Below are 22,237 nucleotides of genomic sequence, written 5' to 3'. Positions count from 1 at the left end.
ATTTCACATCTGCTGGATGCACCTTTCTGCCAAGTTTGGTGTTCTGGGCCTTACGGTCTAAGCTGCAGAATGCGTTTTACCGGGGGGAAAATAATAACAAGAAGAACAAATGTGAGCAATTACAATAGGTTTCTCACACTACGTGCGTGAACCCTAAAAACGTTTTTGTAGGTTCAAAATAAAGGGCGATATAGTTCAATTTCCATTAGAACAGTTATGATCACTAAAATCGTACTCAGAAATGAATTGATTTTTGCTGCCATCTACTGGAGAGAAATGGATTTATTCCTATTAAAATAATTTCGAGATAAGAACCAGAATAAATAAATTCATTAATTACCAAATCTAGTGTCAGACGATACTCAGTCAGTTAAATTAATGAACTGACTGTACATTCGCCCAAACACTAAGGAAAATGTACTTTCTTTTCTCAGATGATTTGCTAATACGACTATCAAGACTATTTTCATTTAAGTATAATGAGTATAAATAGTGAACTTTCTACACATATGCTTGCTTGTGCACTCACACTCATACACTCATACACACACACACACACACACACACACACACACACACACACACACACACTCACACTCATACACTCATACACACACACACACACACACACACACACACGCACCCTACAGCGGAAGAGTAATTTTTTCAGTTCTGTCTTTCCTCTCATTGTAGCACAACGGCACCTATCAGTTAAACAGTATATCCAAAGGTAAGTCCCTTCAGACCTTGACAAACATCTCACACGTTTCTCCTCTTCATCTCTCATAACATTTTCACATGGTATACATACACACTCTGGCAGGCAAACTAACACTCCATGTGCTCTGTGTGCTGAGAAGTTACAGGTTACATTACTCTTCACTTTACTAGTAGACATCTGTAACCATCTGGGGAAAAACCCTCTGATTAATACATAATACACAGCTGAGTTTGTTGAAGTTCATGTTTAATCACTCTCCTCCTTTCTTCTCCCAGGCGATGTCTCTTCCTTCAGAGGAGAGAGCTGATGGAATATGCAGCTCCGACGTCTTAGGGCTGCCAGTGACTAAAACAGACCGTTACGGATTCTTGCTAGAGAACGGAGATACCCAGAGCCACAGGTCAGCACGCCCGCCACACACACACACACACATTCAGCACAAGTTGTGTGTTCAGTGTAAGTGCGTGTGTTTAGGCATATACGTGGGATTCCCTAAGCTCGCTGTGAACTCAGGGTTTTGGCTCCTGATGTGTAGCTCTTCTAAACTGTTACCTACAGCTCCTTTCTCTCTCGGGCTCAACATCCTGCCTTGTTACCATAGTGATATCAGCTCTGACAGATTGTGGTTTCCTGTTTGGTGTTTGCGACTGTGTTTTGTGTTTGTTATGACATTCATGCAATATTGTGACAACTGGAGTGCTTTGGACAGTGGTACTGTTTTACACTTTAGGTGAATACTCAATTCTAAGTAGTTAATTCTTTAATACTTTAAATACAGAAACTGAGACAATTTATTCAAAGTATTTACTGATACTTGTACATGTAGGTTTGATTGAATGACTGAAATGTATATACTAGCAAAATAGATGTATGCCAAAATTTGTCCTCAGAAAACTGACCAAATTGAGTTCTGAAGAATACCTTTCCTTTTTTATCTTTAAAAAGTCTGGGCATAGAGACTGAGCATTCAGTAGCACAAGGCATTCTCAGCAGTGCTGGACACCTGGGGGAGGCACGTGGTTAAATGGAGAACTTTTACACATCCACAGTTGTTTATAAGATCAAACACAGGAGCATGCAGGAGCATGTTGGTAGCTATATTACTTGCTGGCACTTTAGAGGTACAATGTTCTGAAAGCCTTTGGCAGGATAGGTTATAAAGTAACCTCAAAGTATCAGATTGTTACTTTACAGTTTTTCTCAGTTGATTTTGGTACATTTCTCACGTCATGGTTTACATTGGCATCACAACAAGTGCATTTCTCAAAACAGTTAGTGCAAACAGCAAAACTCAATGAAATACCTGCAAAAGCACATATTTCACTCAGAATTATTTGTTTTTGCCTCAAAAGGTCAATCAATGTGTCAGTGCTATCAGAATATCTAGTCTGTGTGCCATTGCATATGAACAAGGCAGTCAAAATACTTAGTCATGTTGTCAGTGCAGACTGTAAGTATATTCTGATGGAAACTGGCTAAGCCAGAACACTGCGGTATATCAAATAAAACAATACATGTTACACACAAAATACAAATGTATACAGAACATGTTACACATGAGGCTGGGAGACAGAAAGCAAGAAATTGGACTGGAATCAAATTTGTACAGCAATATTGTTTGACTGTATTTTTTGCACTGCAATTAGTTGATAAAAACAAATCTGATTGAAATTCAGAAAAGACAGATAACTGTTTGAGTGGAAAAACAGCAAAATTAGAAACTTACTCTACACATTCAAAACAACCTGCACATACAGCCTCCTCTTGTTGAGGTGTGAAAATAGGACCTGCCACCCCTATGAGCTGGTGTTGATGTCCTGTATGGTATAAGAATGCAAAAATGCAAAACATAAAATTGAATAACATTTCAGAATTTATGTCAGTGTGCTGCATTACAGCAGAGAGCACATTTCTGCATTTACATACATGTTTTCTCTATGAAATGTTTGAAAAATTGAAGACTCCAATATTCGGCTGCACCCAGCAACCAGCCAATTTTTGCCCTTATTTAACCTGAGACAAACCTATGGTCCCTCCTACCTCTTCCTCTGTTGTGTCCCCTCAGCCTTACACCTCACAGTCTTACACCTCTTCTTGGCTGTTCATCCTGTACACAGCCTTGTCTTTCCATTGTGAGACTTTGTGATACTGCAGTGTTTAGTGTCTATAAATGTTTGCCAATTAAAGGTTCATGAGATGCACTTCTGAACTATGGCTGAGACCATTGGTTGATGTAAACCATGACAAATTCCTTTTACTCTAACTGTATTGCAACTTAACCAACTTAACTGTAACCAAAATTCACCTGCAAACAATTGAATCAAGTTAGGATGAATTACCAAAATGTAACAAAAAATAAAAAAAGAAATGTTAAATTATACCTGAGAGATTATGACATGTTCAGCACTTTTGCATGTAATGACCTAGGCAATGACCTAAAGACTAAATGTTTTGGAGGGTAAGACAATTCAACATAGAATCCAGAGAACACATTTTGATAAACATGATAAGCAACTGATAATGCAAAAAACAACAGACAATTGTTCATGACCATTTGCAAAATGTGAAACACAATGAGAAATGCAATTATGATGTGCACAAGTGACAAGGAGATGTGGACATCGAATGAACAGTTTTTAGAATTTCAATTCTGATCTGAGAAATAAACCAAATCGACTGAAAAAAACTAAATACATATGGAAACTATTCAGAACATGTTATTTTAATTTAGTAATCCATAGATAAGATAGTGTTTAATTGTTGATCGGTAATCTTTAATGGAATGCATTTTTAAAGTCATCCTCCAAACCCTGAATAGTGATGACCTTTGCCCCCGGGTGGTGAGACACCGTGAAATGAAATGGATCAGCCTCATTAAACACTGGGATCAGGTGCTTGAGAGGAAGACCAGTAAGGTAAACTATGCATGAGAGAAAGCAAGAAATAAGTAATAAAGCATAGAACCTTATATTACAGCAATTTGCTTAATCTCCAAATTGTCAAAAATAGTTACATCTCAATCTTCAATTCTTACAGGTCAAAGGGCAGTGTCAGAAGGGTATCCCAGCATCCCTCAGGGCTAAGTGTTGGCCTTTACTATGTGGTGCCTCACACAGAAAGGAAAAGAACCAAGGTCTCTACAAGGTGGGTCAGGGGACGTACACGTGGCCTGTTAACCCTTCAGAACCATGACCCGTTTGGTGCATTTATTTCGCTTTTTCTCTGCAAGGCTCTGGAAGCGTCCCCTGGACAGCAGAGCTGGCTGGACGTGATCAACAGAGACACAGACAGACAGTTTCCCTTCCATGAGATGTTTCAGTCAAAGGACAGCCACGGGTATCTCCACCCTCCCCTCTCCATCTCTCTTTTCCCTTCCTCTTACGTTGGAAACACTACGTGGACGGCACGCATGCTTTAAATTGCAACGATGTCCTTCGTGTTTGAGCGACAATGACATACGGCTTTCTCGTTTGACATATTTTTTTTTCCTCGTTTTTGTTGCCCCAGCCAGCAGGGCTTGTTGGGGGTTCTGAAGGCGTACACTGAGTTTCAGCCCGAGGAGGGATACTGCCAGGCCCAGGGCCCGGTAGCAGCTGTGCTCCTCATGAACATGCCCATGGAGGTACCTGATGGCAGGCAATACATGTTCACACGCAGCCTTTAAGACTGGGACTTGGGTGGATCTCCTGGAATGTAGTTAATACGAATGAAAACCAAAGACGTAAATGTGAAACCGATACTGCTTGTTCCTTACAATTTCAGGAAGCTTTCTGGTGTTTGGTGCAGATCAGTGAACTCTACCTGCCTGGCTACTACAGCCCCCTTTTGGTAGGGCACTGTTACTACAAATACATGTACCGTTTTACCACCTCCAGTGCTGGTGCTGGTGCTGGTTCAAGTGGACTATTGCACATTTCCCTACGACCCACTTTTCGCTACGATTACATACGCAAGTTCCTTCATCTGGAAATGACGTGTAAATCAACGTGGCCACATTGCAAGTAATGTTTCTTCTGTAGACCACAGATGATTCATTACTGCTCGATTTGCTGCAGTTCCCGTGTTTTCAGTTGTAAATGACGGTAATGTGGATAATCTTTACAGTAGGATCCTTGGGCCTCTTGGGTCAAAGGTGCATTGGTCCCAGATCAGCAATATTTTGTGGCCAGAATGGCACCAATATTTCTAGCCAAGAACCTCTGATTTTACGTTGGAAAAGCACAGAACTGTTTGCGATTTTAGCACCAGCACTGGCACCATGGCAATGGAAAAGGGAGAATAGAAGAGTGAAGTGTCATTGTGTTCACAATCCTAACCCTTATTCTCTCTTTTCAGGAGGGAGTTTTGTTCGATGCCGCCATTTTGTCAAGTGTTTTAAAAAGGACTTGTCCGGCCGCACACAAGCACATGAAGAGTCAGGGGGTGGAGCCTCTGATGTTCGCCACCGATTGGTTGATGTGCCTGTACAGCCGCCACTTACCTTTCAACACGTTGCTAAGAGTGTGGGACCTTTTCTTCTGCTACGGTCAGGGCACATGTGTATGTTTACGTGCCTTAACGCCATACAGCAAGTGTGGGTGTTGAAGAGGTTTTTTCCTAACATGGTCGGTGCCGGTTCGTTGTAGGTGCGCGCGTGCTGTTCCAGGTTGCCGTGGTGCTTGTACGCCGTTGTCTGGGGGAGGCTCGGCAACGAAAGGAGTGTGAAGGGCAGATGGAGACCCTGGAGCAACTCCGTGCCGTTCGGGGGCGTGTCCAACACGAACATGCCGACGCCTTCATTCAGGAGGTGAGTGGTGTGGAATCTTACACCACGCACGAAACGCAAAGCATTTGGTTTTATAAACACCCAGCCACATTTTTGCTGTCAAAGAGCATGTGTGCATGATTGCACTTTCACCTACTTTCATTCTGTAAACAGTTGGTAAAACAGGACTGAGTGTAAAATTTTGCATTCATTCACAAGCAGTTTTGATACTATAATGTGCACTGTGTGTATTATTGCAATATTAGTAATATCTAATCAATTACTATTACTAAAACTACTACTACTACTAAAACTACTACTACTACTGCCAACAATAGAAAGGTTTGGTCCATTAGAACTGGAGAGGTCTGTAAGAGAACTGTGATCAATGTGGGGAATGACCCAGCTAACAGTGTCCTGCTAACACTGAGTCCTGCTAACAGTGTCCTGCTAACACTTCTCTCCAGGTGTGCTCGGTACCCCTGTCACAGGAAGACCTCCAGAGACAGACAGACAAAGAGTTTGAGAAATGGAAGAAAGAGCGGCCCGGCTCGACCTTTGACCCTCGGTGCCGCTGTCATGGATACTACATGGTGTGGGAGAAATGGCGGGAGAGTGAGAAGGAGCGCGACAAGAAGGGAAAGCGGGGCGGGACCCTGAGCGGGACCCTGAGCGTCCCCCTGAGCCGCTCGCACTCCTCGCTGTCTCCCGCCGCGCTCCGCAAGAAATGGAGGAAGAGGGGGAGCAAAGCGGAGACGGAGGAGTGGGAGGCCAGAGAGAGGAGGTTCTCCCACGGCATCCAGGAGGAGAGCGAGGAGGTGGAGAAGAGGAGGAGGAACATGTGCGGCACAGTCGGGGAGCTGAGGGTCGGGACGGAGAAGAATCCGAAAGGGCCTGGCGGGAAGCCCCAGAAAGACGGGCCCGTCGTGGCGGCGGAGTTGGGATCCGCTTCCGAACTGTCCGATCACAGCGCGCCCGTGTTCGAGGAGGAACAGGCGGATGCGGCCATGGCCGCCGCACCTCCCCAGCAGCCGGCGCGCACTGACCGCCCACGTGAAGAGGAGGCGGGCCCGTCGTCAAGGCTGGAGGAGGCGGGGCAAACGGGGAGAGGGGCAGGAACGGAGGACGGCGTGATGGTGCACCAAGGTGACGGGAGTGGAGAAGAACCAGAGCGGCACACAACGTTACTTCAAGACGAACAAGCGAATGAGACGCGACCACTGGAGGAATCACAAGCACAAACCGCTCAGCTACAGCAGGAAACAGTCGTCACCGACAGAAAATGTCAAGAGGACACACAGCGGAACAGCAGTAAACCAGATGGGGAAAATGACATTAATATACAGAAACAGGGACAGGAAAACGACAAGAACAGCACGCAGGAAGAAGAAATGTATATTGACAGCAGTGAACAAGTAAATGAAACAGACATTTGTAAACAGGAAGAGGAAACGGACAGTAATGGAAGTAAAGATGAAGAGGAGATAAAGCAGGTAGCGGAAGTTGAAGTTATTATTAATGTACAAGAAGAGGCAACGCAGGAAGAGGAGATCGACCGTGATAAACACAAGGAAGAAAAAGAGATGGACAATTGTAAATGGGAAGAGGAACTGGAGACATATGGCAAAAATCAAGAGGAAACACAATCAGATGGCACTGAACAGGAAGAGAGGTTACAAGTAAATACCAGTGACCAACTAACGAAAACAGAAGTAAACACCAATGAGCAGGAAGTAGAGATACAGGTCAACACCAGTAAGCAAGAAGAGGTGAAACAAGCACAAAGCAGTAATGAAGAAGAAACAACTCAATGTCTCACACAGGTGCAAGACGTACCTGAAGAGATGCAACAGGAAAACCCAGAACAGACTGATGGAAGCCAACCTGCAGAAAAGACTGGAATCCAGCATAGCTCAGAGACTTGTACACCTGAAGAGCAGGAGAACTTGTGTTTACGTGCTCTAGAGGAAGGACAGCTTCAAACAGTAGAGACGGGTGAACTCCAAATGTGTCTAAGCCAAAAGGAGGGGGAGGGGACACAGGAAGAGCAGGAGGGCAAGAGCGAGCTCTTGGAGGAGATGGAGGAGACACACATTACAGAGGAGACACACCTCACAGAGAAGATGGAGGAGACACACATTACAGAGGAGACACACCTCACAGAGGAGATGGAGGAGACACACCTCACAGAGGAGATGGAGGAGACACACCTTACAGAGGAGATGGAGGAGACACACATCACAGAGGAGACACACCTCACAGAGGAGATGGAGGAGACACACCTCACAGAGGAGACACACCTCACAGAGGAGATGGAGGAGACACACCTTACAGAGGAGATGGAGGAGACACACATCACAGAGGAGACACACATTACAGAGGAGACACACCTCACAGAGGAGATGGAGGAGACACACCTTACAGAGAAGATGGAGGAGACACACCTTACAGAGGAGATGGAGGAGACACACATCACAGAGGAGACACACCTCACAGAGGAGATGGAGGAGACACACCTCACAGAGGAGATGGAGGAGTGTAAGGGAGTAGGTGAGGCCGCAGTCAAGGAGCAGGAAGAGAGAGAGGAGGAGAAGGACAATCGGGAAAGAAACAGCAGTGATTCCAATGCAGAGGAAGATGCATCAGAAACAGTGGCAACGGCACCCTTGGCCTGCACACATATGGAAAATGAGACAGAAATAGAACATTCTGGATCATCTGAACCTATGCAGGACGCAGCTGACCTGCGGGAGGAATGTTCCCCTCAGGCAGAAAAAAACTCTGAGGGCGTCACTCCCGAGACCCAATCGGGAGTTAGTGAGCATGTGGATTTTGATAAAACTGGTGGATCTGGCAACCCAGAACTTCAGCAGGAAACTGAAGGTGCTAAGCCTAGTGACATAACAGTACAAAATATCCCTGTTCCAGTGGATTCCACAACCCAGACAACTCCCCCAAACCATCCCCACATAGGCACCTCCTCAAACCCTCACCCTCACCTCCGCTTACGCAGGTCCTCCAGCTCCAACACCGCCTATCCCACAATCCTCTCTGAGGAGACCTTTAGGGATCCTCACGAGGTTGCCCAACCACTCGGCTCTCAGCAGTCCCACGCGGAAGCTCCGAAGGACGAGCGCGAAACCGGATCGCAGACGCCGGCGGACAAACCCAAGCGCAGGGGTCTGTTTGGCCGCCTCAAAGGGCAGGCGTCCCCTAAATCCACGGTCCCGAAAATCCTCATCCAGGACTTCAGCGAGGGAGAGGAGAAGCTGAGTGCCAAGGAGCGCAGGAGGAGGAGGAGGGAGAAGGAGAGGAGAGAGAAGGAAGAGGAGAAGGAGAGGAAGAGGAGGGAGAAAGAGCTGGAGAAGGAGAAAGAGAGAGAGAGGAAAAAGCCTCAGACTAGAGGGACGAGTTTTCAGAGGCTCGGCAGGAAGTGCGGAAATAACGACGTGGCCGCAGGAAACAGCAGCTCTCAAACACCAGGGCCTGATCGAAACACTGTGGCTTATGCGGACAGGTATTTTTGAGTGCAACTTTCACAGTGAGTGACCACAGAGAGGCAGCAGGGGCTGTACTTTAATGTCCAAAACAATGATTTATATACGACGTGCATCATTTTCATCCCTCCATCACTGATTCAGCCCTTAAAAAACAGTTTATATTTCCAGGTGAATATTGATCTTCCGGCCCCGTCTTCATTTTTATAGGGTCTGGTGGAGTTTCTTCATTTTAACAGATTTTCTTTGTCCCTTATGCCATATTCTCTCCTTACGAACCGTCTTTTCCCGACGCACGACTGATGACTGTTGTGGTTATTCCGTTTCTCCCTCGTCCTCGCTGTCACTGGCGAGAACTTCCTGGGTCTGTGTCGTCTGGTTGGTCAGTTGAGAGGAAGCAGGAAGCACGGAGCCGAAGAGAAGCGAACAGAACTGCCAATGGAAAACGAGAGCGTGCTGAATAAAAGCAAATGTTTGAGGGTCAGGAATGCCGCTTTCACCTTGTTCAAACCGGTAACTTATTTTTATTATTTTACCTTTTTACTTGGCGGTCTGTCAGCCTGTTCGTCCTCCTCATCCTCGCACTCGTCCTCTTCTCCTTCCCTCTCGCTGGACAGTTGAGCTTTGTGATTGGTGGAACAGGGACGGGGGGCGGGCTCATAGGATGGGACAGCAAGTTCACTTGTCTCCATGGCAATTAGATATGAGTCCATGTCATCACTCATGAAGTCATCAGGTGGGGGCTGGGCCTGGCACCTGAGAGCAAGAGGCAATAATCTAAGACATTACTAATCAAATGAATGAAAAAACAAACAGGCAATACTCAAAGACGTTACTGTTCAAATAAATAAATAAATAAGATCAGTGACTTAACATATGATCATATTTGTAAACTTTATTACCCATTTGACATTGTAATCAAATTTAAGAAAAACATCCATTAGCACCTGTGTGTTGGTTAGAAGTAGTCAATTTTATTAATAACATAATAATAAATTTATAACAAAAAACAAGTACTTATTTGAAGGGAACTGGTTACCTCTCTGTTCTGTTGGTATGGCTGTGTTGGTGGGAGTCTTCAGACAGGGTGGCGAGTACAAAATTAGCTTCCAGAACACTGTCTGACACACTCAGAACAACTGGGCTAAAATAACACACACACACGCACACCCACACCCACACACACACACCATAATTCTGATGTAAAACGTTTTGGAGACATAAATGTCAAAGGTCAATGTCATATTTCAGGGACACTGGTGTATTACCTGCCAGGGTCATCAAAGTACATAGAGACTGGAAGACCAGATGACTCTGCAAATGTTAGTAAACCCTGTCAGACAAAGAGAAAGCACTGTAAAAGTAGCATAGCCATATGAAAGAGTGTGCATGCCTGGATGTGTGTGCATGCCTGCATGTGGGTGTGGGTGTGTGTGTGTGTGTGTGTGTGTGTGTTTGTGCTTGCGTGCATGAATGTGTGTGTGTGCGTGCATGTGTATGTGTGTGTGTGTGTGTGTAATCTCACCCTGAGCTCTTTGAGGCAGAATGTGATGCTGGTCTGAGAGCTGATGGCAAAATGATCAAACTCCTCTGAACACAAACACAACTCAGTCATCATTGCTCGTGATGGGTCTTTTAAACGAGAGAGAGAGAGAGAGAGAGAGAGAGAGAGAGAGAGAGAGAGAGAGAGAGAGAGAGAGAGAGAGAGAACATGAGTGTGACAGAGAATGAGTGAGAGAGTTTTGTAATCAAAGTCAGTATTCTTTTTCACCAATGTTATTTATAATTTTTAAACATTTAAATGAAGTTTCTAAAGCAAGGTATGACTATTAAACTAAGAAACTGAAAGGAGTCATGTAGCTTTTGCTTTAGTACAAGTTGTGTAGGTCAGATTCTCTGTTCAGAGATAGAGTTCCATGTCTATTTTAAAATTCATTTTAATGGGTTTGTTATTTTACTGAGACCGTATATAGTGTTTTTTGTTGCGATTTTTCATTAATCAATTTAAAAACTGATTAAACAAAACCACTGATGACTTCCAGCAGGGTTCAGCAGTAGTTCTGAAAACATCCCTGAACTCCCACAAAACGCCCACCTGCATCATCCTCCACGTGGTTCTTCAGCCACACCCGCTCACCGCTCACCGACACGCTCACTTCTTCCAGCGAAGGTGGAAAGTGCAGAACCGTATCCACCCACAACCTACACAAACAGGAAGGCGGGGTGTGACATGAAAGAGCAGCAAAGAGGCTCTGGACTGTATGTGACGTTGCAACCGTGTTGCAAAAAATACTGATCAGAATGCAAATGAGGGGAAGTGGGTGGGGCCTGGGGGGAGGAGCATCCACCTGGGTGGAGCTTGGAGCACGTTGCCTCGGCTCTCTTTGTCAAACACTGCCCGCAAGCTCTCACAGTCCTGAAAGGACAGGTTGTGTGTCTTTAAAAGGCCTGGAATGAATACACACACACACACACACACACACACACACACACACACACACACACACACACACACACACACACACCAATCAAAATGCAGATACCCCCTAGTCGACTATGAACGTCATAGTCGAATGTACCATTCTAACTGCATGGATGTGCCCAAGGATGCAGCTAAGCATTAGTTGTTACATGAAATGTCTTTGTTTTCGTTATATATAGCCTTTTGTCAAATAAAATCATCCTAATTTCTGTTAATAAATATTTAAAAATGATGTTTGCGCATTAACAATAGACATCTTCCTTACTACACATTAATAAATCACACCCTGCAGTTGCACAATCCAAACGAGCGGAGCTGAACACGCAGAATACGCAGCGTCTACCGAGATTATAATGGCTACTAAAAAACATCAAAAGTATTTTGAAAAAGATATAAAGATGAATCAAACAAAGTAAAGTGCAAGTTATGTCATCAACGTCTTTCATTTTGCACGACAACAACCAACATGGCATACCATTTAAAATGCGTAAGGCGAAAAAAAAAACAGTTCAGCCGTTTGTCGTTTCGGTCGTGTCATCTCGTCTCGTCGCGGTGCGTCTCGGCAAGTAGGCCTATAAACATTTGCTGTTGTTTGCTTTTTAAACCCTGTTACTTGAACCTTTCCTTATATTTTTTTGCTGTTGTGTGTCAATTTTTTTATATTTTCAGGCAGTCATATTTTATTTAAAATATTTTTGACATTTTGCACAGTCCCTGTCTGACAGTTCGATATGCGCAATGCGCACTGATGGTTAATGTTCTCTAACGTTTCATAAAAATAAGTATGTAAATAAATAAAAGCTGAATAAAGCCAACCTACTGTGTTTATTCATTTATCTGAGTGTTTTAGGTTTTTACTTTGAAGAGGAAAAAAGTCCTGAATGAGAACGGGATCTCGTTTAAGATGCTCTAAATAAAGACATTTTTAAAAACCTGATTCGACTATTAGTCGACTAAAGGGAAAAGCTGACGAATCAGATTCGACTATGAAAATCCTTAGTTACATCCTTAGAATACACCCTAAAAATAACTTCCTTTCACAGCCACTTGTTTAAAGTGAATGTGAGGACTTCACTCATAATTTGGTCTATGATGCTGTGATGAAGAAGATTACAATGAGTCTTTATTAATTTTACCGTGTTTGCAATGTAGCGTGATGGTCAGACGACTCTTCTCACTGTCCATCTGAATACGACACTTCTCCACAGAGCGCTCAAGGGAGGACAGAGATCTGAACACCGCCTGCATGCTCTGAGAGAGAGAGAGAGAGAGAGAGAGAGAGACTATTATCTGTAAGAATAAACACAAACAGTTGACACCAGTACTACCTATTTCATCATATGATGGCAGCCTGGGATGTGGACCTCACCTTGATGGGCACTTTGCAGTGGAAGGCCTGGTCCGGACGGGCCTGGTACCTTTGGAAGAACAGTGAAGACAGCAGGAAGCAGGCGAAGGCTGATCGGGATGAGTTCACAGCACGGAGAGTTAGCTGTGAAAAACATGTGCTCATGCTCATACAGACATAAACAGAAGAGCTGTATACTGGGCAAATCTGCAATGCATAATAATGTATAATACACCAATTCATTCATCCAAAAGTGTTTTCTTGCTAAATATTTTGAGGTATATTTTTGGTTCTGACCACACACACACACACACACACACACACACACACACACACACACACACACACAGTAACACTAACCCCATCCTCCATGGGTTCCAAGTAAAGTTCTTCTCCAATCCTTGAAAGGGAATGTATTGCTTTTGCCAGCACTTCAAGATATGAATTGCATGTTACAAGATACAAGATACTTAATACATAAGAACCACACGGAGGATATGCACAATAACTGAACAATTACTGTCAGAGGATGTTACTTTAAATAAGAAAATGTTTCTGCATCTGCTGGGAGAGCAAAAATATTAATAGAGGCTTCAAGTAAAGGCAGTATGGCAAAAGTCAACCTGAAATTGAAGAGCCAAACTACTACTACAGAAATTACTTATAGTAGCCATGCGGATACGTCTAGTATTTACTGACTTAGCCTTAACTTACCTTTCACATTGCCTCCGGTCGTCACGCAATCCATGTTAAACTACAGGATTAATCTCGAGGGATTCTGAACTGTGTATCCTGAAATCCAGAACTGTGTATCCTGGGTCAACTACATACAGATGTCTACACTTCAATAGTCAGAAATTTACATTTTCACTCCTTCCGGATACATCTGCTAGTGCAAAAGTCATTTTTCTCATCAGCTGTCAACAAATGTGAGTTAAGTGCCTATGTTAGCTATCGTCTATGTTTTTAAACATGACTTTCTACTCCAGCTACCGAGCAGCGCGCTGCACACTCAGTGTTTACTTCGAACCGCCATGTCGCGCGCAATTCTGGCTGAGAGCGAGACGACCGGTCTACGTAGAATGAACGCGACACATCGCGTTTCTACAGCCACGGCCTCAGATGGCACGTGTCGTTTTTTTTACACGTGCTTGTGTTCGTGTGTTATATTATCCTAGACCTCGGCTCTGCGGCTGACTATTCAGTGAATCTCACTGGAAATGTGAATGCTTGAGGTAAATTGTGTGAGAACCAATTCCTACACACACACACACACACACACACAATGCACACATTACAGATTACAAACATGTAATTAAAATAATTCTCATAAATATATTTAGAGAACTGGGTCTTGTTTTATATTCTTTGTATTCTATTCTATTCTATTCTATGTAGTGGTATTACGCAATAGCTGGGCCACTGATGCATTTCTGAAAATACAAATATTTTAATAGCATAATTATTCTGAAATTACATTTGAGTACATTCAGGAAACTAATTAGAAAATAGCATGGGATTTTACTACTGTGCTAACACAATTTACATACCATTGTGTTAAAATGTAATAGACTGAAACTCTCAAATCCTTGCCTAGGTTATAAAATATTTTATTTTATTGTTTGTTTGTTTTGAATCACTATCTAATTTTTGATTATGGTTCAAATCAGAATAATTTATCAGAATAAATCAGCTCGTTTGCCAAACATCAGTGGCGATGGATCATGGAGACTGTGGCAGGAGTGATGCTGTAACTGGTAGGAAACACTAATGCCAGAGTGATGATTGATGATGGTGTTCTTCACACCAGGGATGGTGACTTTATCCAGACGTTCTTACTGTCAGAACTACAATGATGGTACTGATCGCAAAGTTGTTGATGAGTTACCCGAGCTCTGTGTGGTCTAGTTCATGTTTTCTAACTGTGGCTCTTACTGTCTCCCGTTAAAGGTCTGAAGGCGGGTTTCAGATGAAGAGACCCATCATTGAAGACACCCATGAATGTGCTGGATATTCATTAGATTGTGTAGAATATATTTGTATGTGTATTTAAAAAGGCTCACATTGCACTCTAGGAAGTCTGCATGTAAAAGGAAGAATGATCCCAGATATTCTACTACACTAATCACTCTGATGAGACTTCAGGAACTGGCAGGAAATTTGGGAAGGTAAATCAACAATGTTTTTCAGGACAGGTTTTTGGTATATTTCTCTGCATAATATAAGCAACATTGTATATTATACATGACATTATAGGTTAGGAATACACCAGGTTACACTATATTTCTGTTTTTTTACCTTTACACACAATAAAACAGACACAACCTTTAAATATATATATAAATATGAAACATTTCATGGACTAGGCTTGTAAATTCATCTGCTCAGACATGTTTACCAGGTTGAAGATCTCCACATGGAGGAGCTATGAGCCTTCAAATAGCTTGGTGTGCATCTGAGAAAGTGAAGCAATTGCTTGAGTCGGTACCAGCAGGGTAGACCCACTGTGTACAAAGTAGACCCACTGGGTCGAAGAAATGACCAAAAGCATAAAAATGACCAAAAGCATAAAAGCTCTTAAAATTCTACAAAAATATTCAAATGAACATTTGGCCAAAAATAATCAATTTGCATATAAACACCAGTCGAACAGGGGTTCTGTTCTGGGTGCTACAACCCTGCAGAGTTTTTCATGTTCTTTGCTCTTACACACCTGATCCAGCGAAACATCAAGCCATTCATGATCTAGATCAGGTGTGGTTAAGCAGAGGAAATGTGTAAGTGTGCAGAGCATTGGGGTTCCAGCTGCAAACTCATACTCCAGAGGAAAGCTGTGTGTAGCTTAGTTTACCTCACAGTATTGAGCTAACTGTGGCTATTAAGCCAACAGTGCTAGGTGAGGATAAAATCACCAAGCACTCATATCACATGTTAACTAGCATATCACGTTAATATGTGAGTGTTTTTTATTACTTCGTGGAGGGTTTGCTAATGTATATTGATGCATTCAGTGTCCTGTTTATCAGGATCTCCTCAAGATTGTTCATTATCAAGTACAATTTCTGCACCCATAATGCTCATAATGCCTACAACATTATAATATTCTTGTCAGGGCTGGCTCGGATGCCCCGCCTTCTACCTCCACAAGAGGCACCCGAGTCAGTCCTAGACTCAATCGGTGCAATCAGCAGTGATCCGTTTCACCTGTTGCCATGGCTTCTTAAGGAAGCTCGGGGAGACGGATCACTGCTGATTCGTTTTGGCTCGCCGACTCGTTCTCAGCCCTTTCCCTGCTTTCTCTAAAGACAGTATGTTGCATTCCCGAGTAAAGGTGTCTCCCCACCTTATGCTTTCTCTCTCTCTCTTCTCTGTTACTTCTCTACAACATATCTGAGTAACTATCTCCTGTGCCGCTTACTGGCCTCTAAAGTTTTCCTCCATCTGTTTCACTTCCTGTCTGTTATACATTTATTTTGGGAAGGTTTTTGTTTGTTGCGGTGTTTTGCCTGCTGCCAGTTACTTCCCCTGGCATTCTTGGTTTCGTTTTTACGTGGCGAGTTTTTTCTGTGTCTTTTGAGTTGCCTTTATTTTTTTTTTCCCCTCTCGGGTGAGTTTTGCTTTGTACGCATTGAATTTTCCACATTGTTTTGTGTTCTATTTTCTCCTGTGTGTTCACGGTCGAGTTTCATTTTACACGTTGAGTTTTTTGCGTCATTTTGTGTTGGTGTTTTTGCCACTGTGCGTGTGTGCTTTACTCTCTCACTCACGAATTACATCTGGGTCCATCTCTCTGTTTATTCACGCGGTGGTTACGTCACCATACCCACCACGTTACAATTCTAATATTATTGTAAGGTTATAATATTATTGTAAGTTTTGACACACATCAGTGTCTGCTTTTAACAAAATGGGATTAAAGGAGTCTCAGTTTATCATGCACACCTGTAAAACATAATAATGAAAATACATATATTTCAAATATTTGCATAGGTTTCTGATTACAGAACCCTTACAGGTTGCTCTGATACAGAAATTAGAGAATGGATTACTCAGAAATTAGAGAATGGATTACTCAACTTGATCCAATGTCTTTCTAGGCTGCAGAGAAAACTACAAGTAAAACAGAATTATGGTGCATCACTGCATCCTTGTTCAGTTGAATGTTTTGTTTTATACACAGAGCAGTCTTTCTTTCTTTCTTTCCATACAAATATATAAACATACCTTTTGTTGATTATCAAATGGTGTAGTATAACACAGAACCACTGCAACAAACTCCAAATAAATATCAAGTAACACTAACTCCCAAGTGCCTAATGCTGACATTGTAGACATTTATAGAACCACAATTTAAAATAATTGGTTTTGCTATGTGTATGGCCAGAGAGGAAGACACTAAGGGATGTCAACCTGAAAGACTTGTATTTCTTGTCTGTCTAGGTCTATGTGTCATAGCTGTACACACCTCTCTGCCTGGCCATTTCTCAGCAGTGTACAGAACCTTCAAGTACGTGCAACAAAATGTGCTTCCCCGTTCAAAAACTCAAACAAAAATGCAGGATGGATTTAAACGCTACGGACATGCCGTTACTCTGAAATCACCCACTGAGGAAGGGCACAGAACTGTGAGGAGAAACGCCAAACAAATACACTTGAGGCAAATGATCAAAGAAGAGCCGAAGACCTGACTGTGTGTGACCAGCAGAATTTGAACATACCTCTGGAAATGATGTAATCTTACCTTTGTTTTTAGATTTGTGTGTAGGCAAAAGCTGAATATAGTGTTTGTGCCATTATATATGTGATATATCACTATCTTTCTTAGTGATGTTAGACTGCTCTTGAATGTGTATAAGACATGTAATCCAGTTAATCACTTGTGTAAATGGCAGAGTTTAAAAGTCCTGTTTCGGACACCCAAGCCTTGCTGCAGTCTATGCTTCAAAAATTGAAGCTCCAACCACATTCTGACACAAATGCGCAGGAGCCAACACCTTTTTCACTCACAGAAGGTGATGTCAGGACAGCAGAGAATTCATCCGATCCCCGAGTTTACCAGTTTGGTGCTTCTCTGGAGACTGAGCAACAGGGCAGAACAACGTCGATTTACACCACGGACAGTCCATGGACTTCCCAGTTATCAAGTTTGAAGAGTGCGACCCCGACTCCTCCCAAAGAACCTGCCGGAGAGGTCAAAGTTCATAATTTGGGGGTTTCTACTTGGGGCTTCTCTAACAGTTGCACAGTATCGGAAGGGAACAGCGATGTCATTTCTAGCTCTGATGTTGCTAATACGCCAAGGCGTGTGAAGAAACAACTGAAATTCTTGCGTAGAAGAACGAGTGAAGACAACAGCGTGTCTTCGTTCCCTACCACAGACGACAGAATTCCTCCCCACGACCTTTCACTCCTGGCCCCTGCGTTGGCCGCACCAGGGCACAAGGTATCGGAGGGGCAAGACCAGGGGGGTGTGTGGGCTGTTGGTGACGAGAGGGGGAGCAACACACGCACATCAAGGAATAAGAAGAGGGCAGATGCAGGACAAAAGAAATGGACACAGAAGGTAAAGGAAAGATGGAGGGAGAGAAAGAGGAATCCTGAGAGCAGAGTCAACAGAGACACGGAGCAACACCACGAAGTGGCAGAAGTGAGTTTCTCTACTTTTTCAAATTCAATGACAAAACAACTTTTATTAATTTGCTTATTAACTTTTATTTTTATTAATATGCTAATATGCTAAGCATATGCTGTACAAATGTGAAGACCTCTGTCTTTTTCTGACTCATTTGCAAAAAGTAACGCTCGATGTACTGCTTATTAAGGTCTGCTGCCCTCCGACCTTCACTCGAACCAATGAAAACACCACGGCTACAGCGTTCAGTGTGGAAGCTGGTCTACAACAACATCCAATCAACAGTGGCCCAGATGAAGCTCCTCCCAGTCCACTTGATCACATGAGGTAGGGGGAGATCTTTGCACTAAAATGTGTATCAAACATAGTTGTCATACCACTGTCATGCTTCAGAACACATCTGTCGCTCTACGAAAGTAACACACCCTAAATGTGGCTGCAAAAATGAAAGAATGAAAATTATGGCGGCAGGACATTCAAGCTAAAGCAACAAACAAAAGAATGCCTGCTATGTTAGTTCAGGGTTCATTTTCACTAAGATTTCAGTAAGTAAGTGCAAATGGCGATAAACTTTTGTTCCATCTTTTTTCAGTGAACCCATATTTTCATTTGGCTCTTTTAACCTGATGGAAGAGATTTTCTCCGGTCAGGAATGGGCCAAATTCTTTCCAGCAAGTACCAACAGCCAATCAGAGTCCAGCTGCACTGCACAGGATAAAACAACAAACAGTATTAGCCAATTATATCAAGAAAAGCAGACTGTCATCAGACAATGGGATTACAAAGATACCACAGAATCAAATTTGAGCATGGCTCCATCCCAAATGAACTCTGGAGGTTTACAGCAAGACATGGATACCAGTGAGCATTTTTACACACAAACAAACGCCTCAGATTTCAGCATGCCTTTGTTACCTAAAGGCCATTTGGAACTGGCTGACCCAAGTGGTTCAAACCAAAGAACAAGGAGTATGGATCCATATCTCATCTTTTCACAAAACACTGAACGAACAAAAGACCGGTCCCCATCACTGGACCACAATCTCAACAGTCAATTACAGACACATGTAGCTGTTCATCAAATGCTGTCTGATGACCACAGTCTCAACCATTCACAAGATTCTGAACTAGTCCATGGCCAATCTGAGAGCAAGGAAGGTCTTTCTGACATATCATATCTTCAGGTAAGAACAGGAAGAATGGAGGACTATTGGGTAATATTTGGTTTATACTGTAGACATGAAACTCTTTGGATTGGATTGGATGGACCTGCAAACTGCCAATCACGGTTCTTATCAGTTGCTTTCATTCCCACACGGAGGTTACGTAAAGCTTTCAACAGCCAGAAACACTTTTGGTAGTAAACACATGATATTTTATCATGATATAAATAAATGCATAACAGATTATAACGTTTTTATAAATGTTTACATAAGCAGTATTTTCTTACTGAATGTATTTAAAGTATAAACGTTTATTAAAAGCATCCAGCTAAGACTTTGGTTTTGTTCAAAATTATAAAATAAAGGCTCTTAAACAACATGTACAGGGTACAAGTAAACGTATCTCAGTACAAGAATGGGCTTACAGTTAGCTGCAAACTAGATATGTAGACTAGATGTAACTAGAAACGTTTAATATGATAAGTAAACTTGATAAGTAAGACTAAATGATAAGTAAGACTAAATCTCAAATAAGAAATCTTGCATGGGTGTAGACCACATTTTAAAAGTTACTTTGTTTACCAATTTGGTGCATCAGTAATTCATGGTTCAGACATTTAAAAACCTGGCGAAATGAATGCAGAGAAAGTTTTGTTGGCGAGTGATAAACTGCTCTATTAGAGTACATTTTCAAAGTTATATGTATTTTAGAAAGGAAGAAGGGGTTCCAGTGGTTGTCCAGCATGTCTAAATCATGGGTTACACAGCATAAGGGCCACATACATGGTGGCTTATTTAGTCCAGAAGCAGGTTCATATTTCATCTCTTCATCAGCCTGCTCTCCTGTAATGAACATGACCTTCTCCATGTTGCCAGTGTCTATTTTTCCTTATTATCTTTCTCATTTTGTCTCGTGTCACGTTCCCAGCCGAGAGATGGCTCCTCTCTGATGGCACACGGCTCTCTGAACCGGAAGAGAGGGCACGGCGCGCTGAGCAGAAACCCAAACGAGCAAGTCGGGTTACAGTTCAGAGAGGTGGATGAGTGGAGGGAAGATCCTCTAACTCCACGCCCAGACGACCAGAGAGAAGATCTCATTATGCCCCTCTATTCTCCACACCCAGCTCCAACTCTCTCCTCTGTCCACCCTCTCCAGTGCTTTATTTCCCAGGATTCTGAATACATGAACACAGAAACCGTGGTGAAAAAGGTATAGGGCAGGTGTTTCACAGTCATTGTCACATTTTTACTGTATGTTGGCGTTCAAATACACGTCCTGTCACGTATTTGTCTTCATCATTTTCCTCGTCTGCTTTGTCAGAGGAGAGTGGACAACCCCAGACGCGTGAGGTTCGCAGAGGAGGTGGTCATTTTGCCACCGCTTATCGTGTCCGAGGATGAGAATGATGATGAGAATGATGAGGATGAGGATGACAACGACGAAGATGACGACGACGAAGATGACGACGATGAAGATGACGACGACGAAGATGATGACGAAGGTGATAAAAGTGATGAAGAGTGTCGGGAAGAGCCATTGTCTCGTCCCACCATCTCAGGCTGGATTGTTGCACTCAGAAGCAAGGCTAAGAAGAAGGCCAAACTAATCGCTCGCCCTCACACTAGACCCAGATCCTCTAAAAAGTCACTTTTTTACTGAATTACTGTTTACACTTGCACATGATGTATTGTATAATCTCCATCCATCCATCATCTTTACAACTTAATCCCACTAGTCGGGTCACGGGGAGCTGGAGGTAATCCCAGCATCATCGGGCGAAGGCAGGTAAGCCATGGGCAGGTCGCCCGTCCACCACGTGGCCAACACACACACGCACACCTACGAGTGACCTATCAACTGAACACGTCTGTTGACGGAAACCGGAGTACCTGGAGAACATGCAAACTCCACACAGACGGACCAGACCGAGAATGGAACCCAGACCACCTTGCGGTGAGGTAACCACGCCACCATATTGTGGCGAACCGTCACTTACTAAATAATTCTTAGTTGCTATGAATTCGAGGGCCCAAAGAACACTGTCATTACTACTGAGATAAATCAAATAAGCTACAATACATGTGTACGCTGAACTAAATGAAAGGACGCACTAGATGCAGTGAACTACTAAAAATGGACACATGGCGATCGGGGCCAACAGGTGACCCTTCACTCTCTGTGGGTTCCCACATCTTAGCACACGGCAGTTTTAATGAAGCTCAATGGAATAAATCACAATGAGTGATAAAGAGAAATCAAATTCACATTTATTGAGTTGTGTACATATACATTTTGTGTGCAAGAGTGTAAAGATCACTGAAAGAGATCAGAATCAGAAAAAAGATCAAATGGAAGAAAATCTAAAATACTTTGATTTATTTAACATATTTTCAAAGAAAACAATGATACCACATAAACTATACCACAATAAAATGAATTTTTAGAAAAGTGTATATTATTCGTGATTTTGGTATGTTTGGTGTGTGTGGTATGTCAACCTTTTTACTTTGTTTAATACGTTAAAATGTTCTGTCCTGGCTATCTAAAGTTCTAAATATCCCGGATGTCTAAAACGGCATATAGACCTCACCGAATATAATAATTCCAAACATGCAACTATTCTGATTCCTGATATTGTAGGGTCAAAAT

At 42.8% G+C, this 22,237-nt stretch overlaps 3 protein-coding genes across 9 annotated transcripts; 2 read left to right on the top strand and 1 right to left on the bottom strand.

The window, feature by feature from the left end:
* Positions 1-630: 630 nt before the first annotated feature.
* Positions 631-9,102, top strand: tbc1d10c (TBC1 domain family, member 10C). 6 transcript variants are annotated; one of them, XM_077022382.1, is made up of 11 exons: positions 631-730; positions 997-1,121; positions 3,540-3,636; positions 3,758-3,865; positions 3,951-4,057; positions 4,229-4,343; positions 4,484-4,549; positions 5,057-5,246; positions 5,347-5,507; positions 5,933-7,576; positions 7,622-9,102. In XM_077022382.1, exons 2-11 carry the CDS (start codon positions 1,000-1,002, stop codon positions 8,990-8,992), a joined length of 3,981 nt encoding a protein of 1,326 aa, XP_076878497.1. In that variant the 5' UTR covers positions 631-730; positions 997-999; the 3' UTR covers positions 8,993-9,102. The 6 variants fall into 6 exon arrangements, with proteins under 6 accessions (XP_076878497.1, XP_076878499.1, XP_076878495.1 ...); XM_077022384.1 differs by having other exon boundaries at positions 5,933-7,603; positions 7,766-9,102; XM_077022380.1 differs by having other exon boundaries at positions 5,933-9,102.
* A 158-nt stretch (positions 9,103-9,260) lies between these two features.
* On the bottom strand, positions 9,261-13,881 carry rad9a (RAD9 checkpoint clamp component A). The gene is made up of 11 exons (XM_077022420.1): positions 13,507-13,881; positions 13,153-13,223; positions 12,814-12,936; positions 12,581-12,695; positions 11,311-11,410; positions 11,058-11,164; positions 10,488-10,594; positions 10,231-10,295; positions 10,002-10,106; positions 9,499-9,718; positions 9,261-9,394 (listed from the first exon to the last, which is right to left on the bottom strand). The coding sequence occupies exons 1-11, from the start codon at positions 13,538-13,540 to the stop codon at positions 9,278-9,280; spliced, it is 1,164 nt and encodes a 387-aa protein (XP_076878535.1). The 5' UTR covers positions 13,541-13,881; the 3' UTR covers positions 9,261-9,277.
* A 33-nt stretch (positions 13,882-13,914) lies between these two features.
* On the top strand, positions 13,915-22,222 carry LOC143527281 (uncharacterized). 2 transcript variants are annotated; one of them, XM_077022392.1, is made up of 8 exons: positions 13,915-14,027; positions 14,603-14,650; positions 14,743-14,960; positions 17,233-18,439; positions 18,615-18,751; positions 19,017-19,608; positions 20,516-20,797; positions 20,909-22,222. In XM_077022392.1, the coding sequence occupies exons 4-8, from the start codon at positions 17,678-17,680 to the stop codon at positions 21,245-21,247; spliced, it is 2,112 nt and encodes a 703-aa protein (XP_076878507.1). In that variant the 5' UTR covers positions 13,915-14,027; positions 14,603-14,650; positions 14,743-14,960; positions 17,233-17,677; the 3' UTR covers positions 21,248-22,222. The 2 variants fall into 2 exon arrangements, with proteins under 2 accessions (XP_076878507.1, XP_076878508.1); XM_077022393.1 differs by lacking the exon at positions 13,915-14,027 and having other exon boundaries at positions 14,618-14,960.
* The last annotated feature ends 15 nt before the right edge of the window (positions 22,223-22,237 follow it).

The sequence above is a fragment of the Brachyhypopomus gauderio genome, chromosome 11, assembly GCF_052324685.1.
Source record: "Brachyhypopomus gauderio isolate BG-103 chromosome 11, BGAUD_0.2, whole genome shotgun sequence".
NCBI lineage: Eukaryota > Metazoa > Chordata > Actinopteri > Gymnotiformes > Hypopomidae > Brachyhypopomus > Brachyhypopomus gauderio.
Note: the sequence above shows the minus strand (reverse complement) of the source record. Positions and strands in the feature narration are given on the sequence as shown.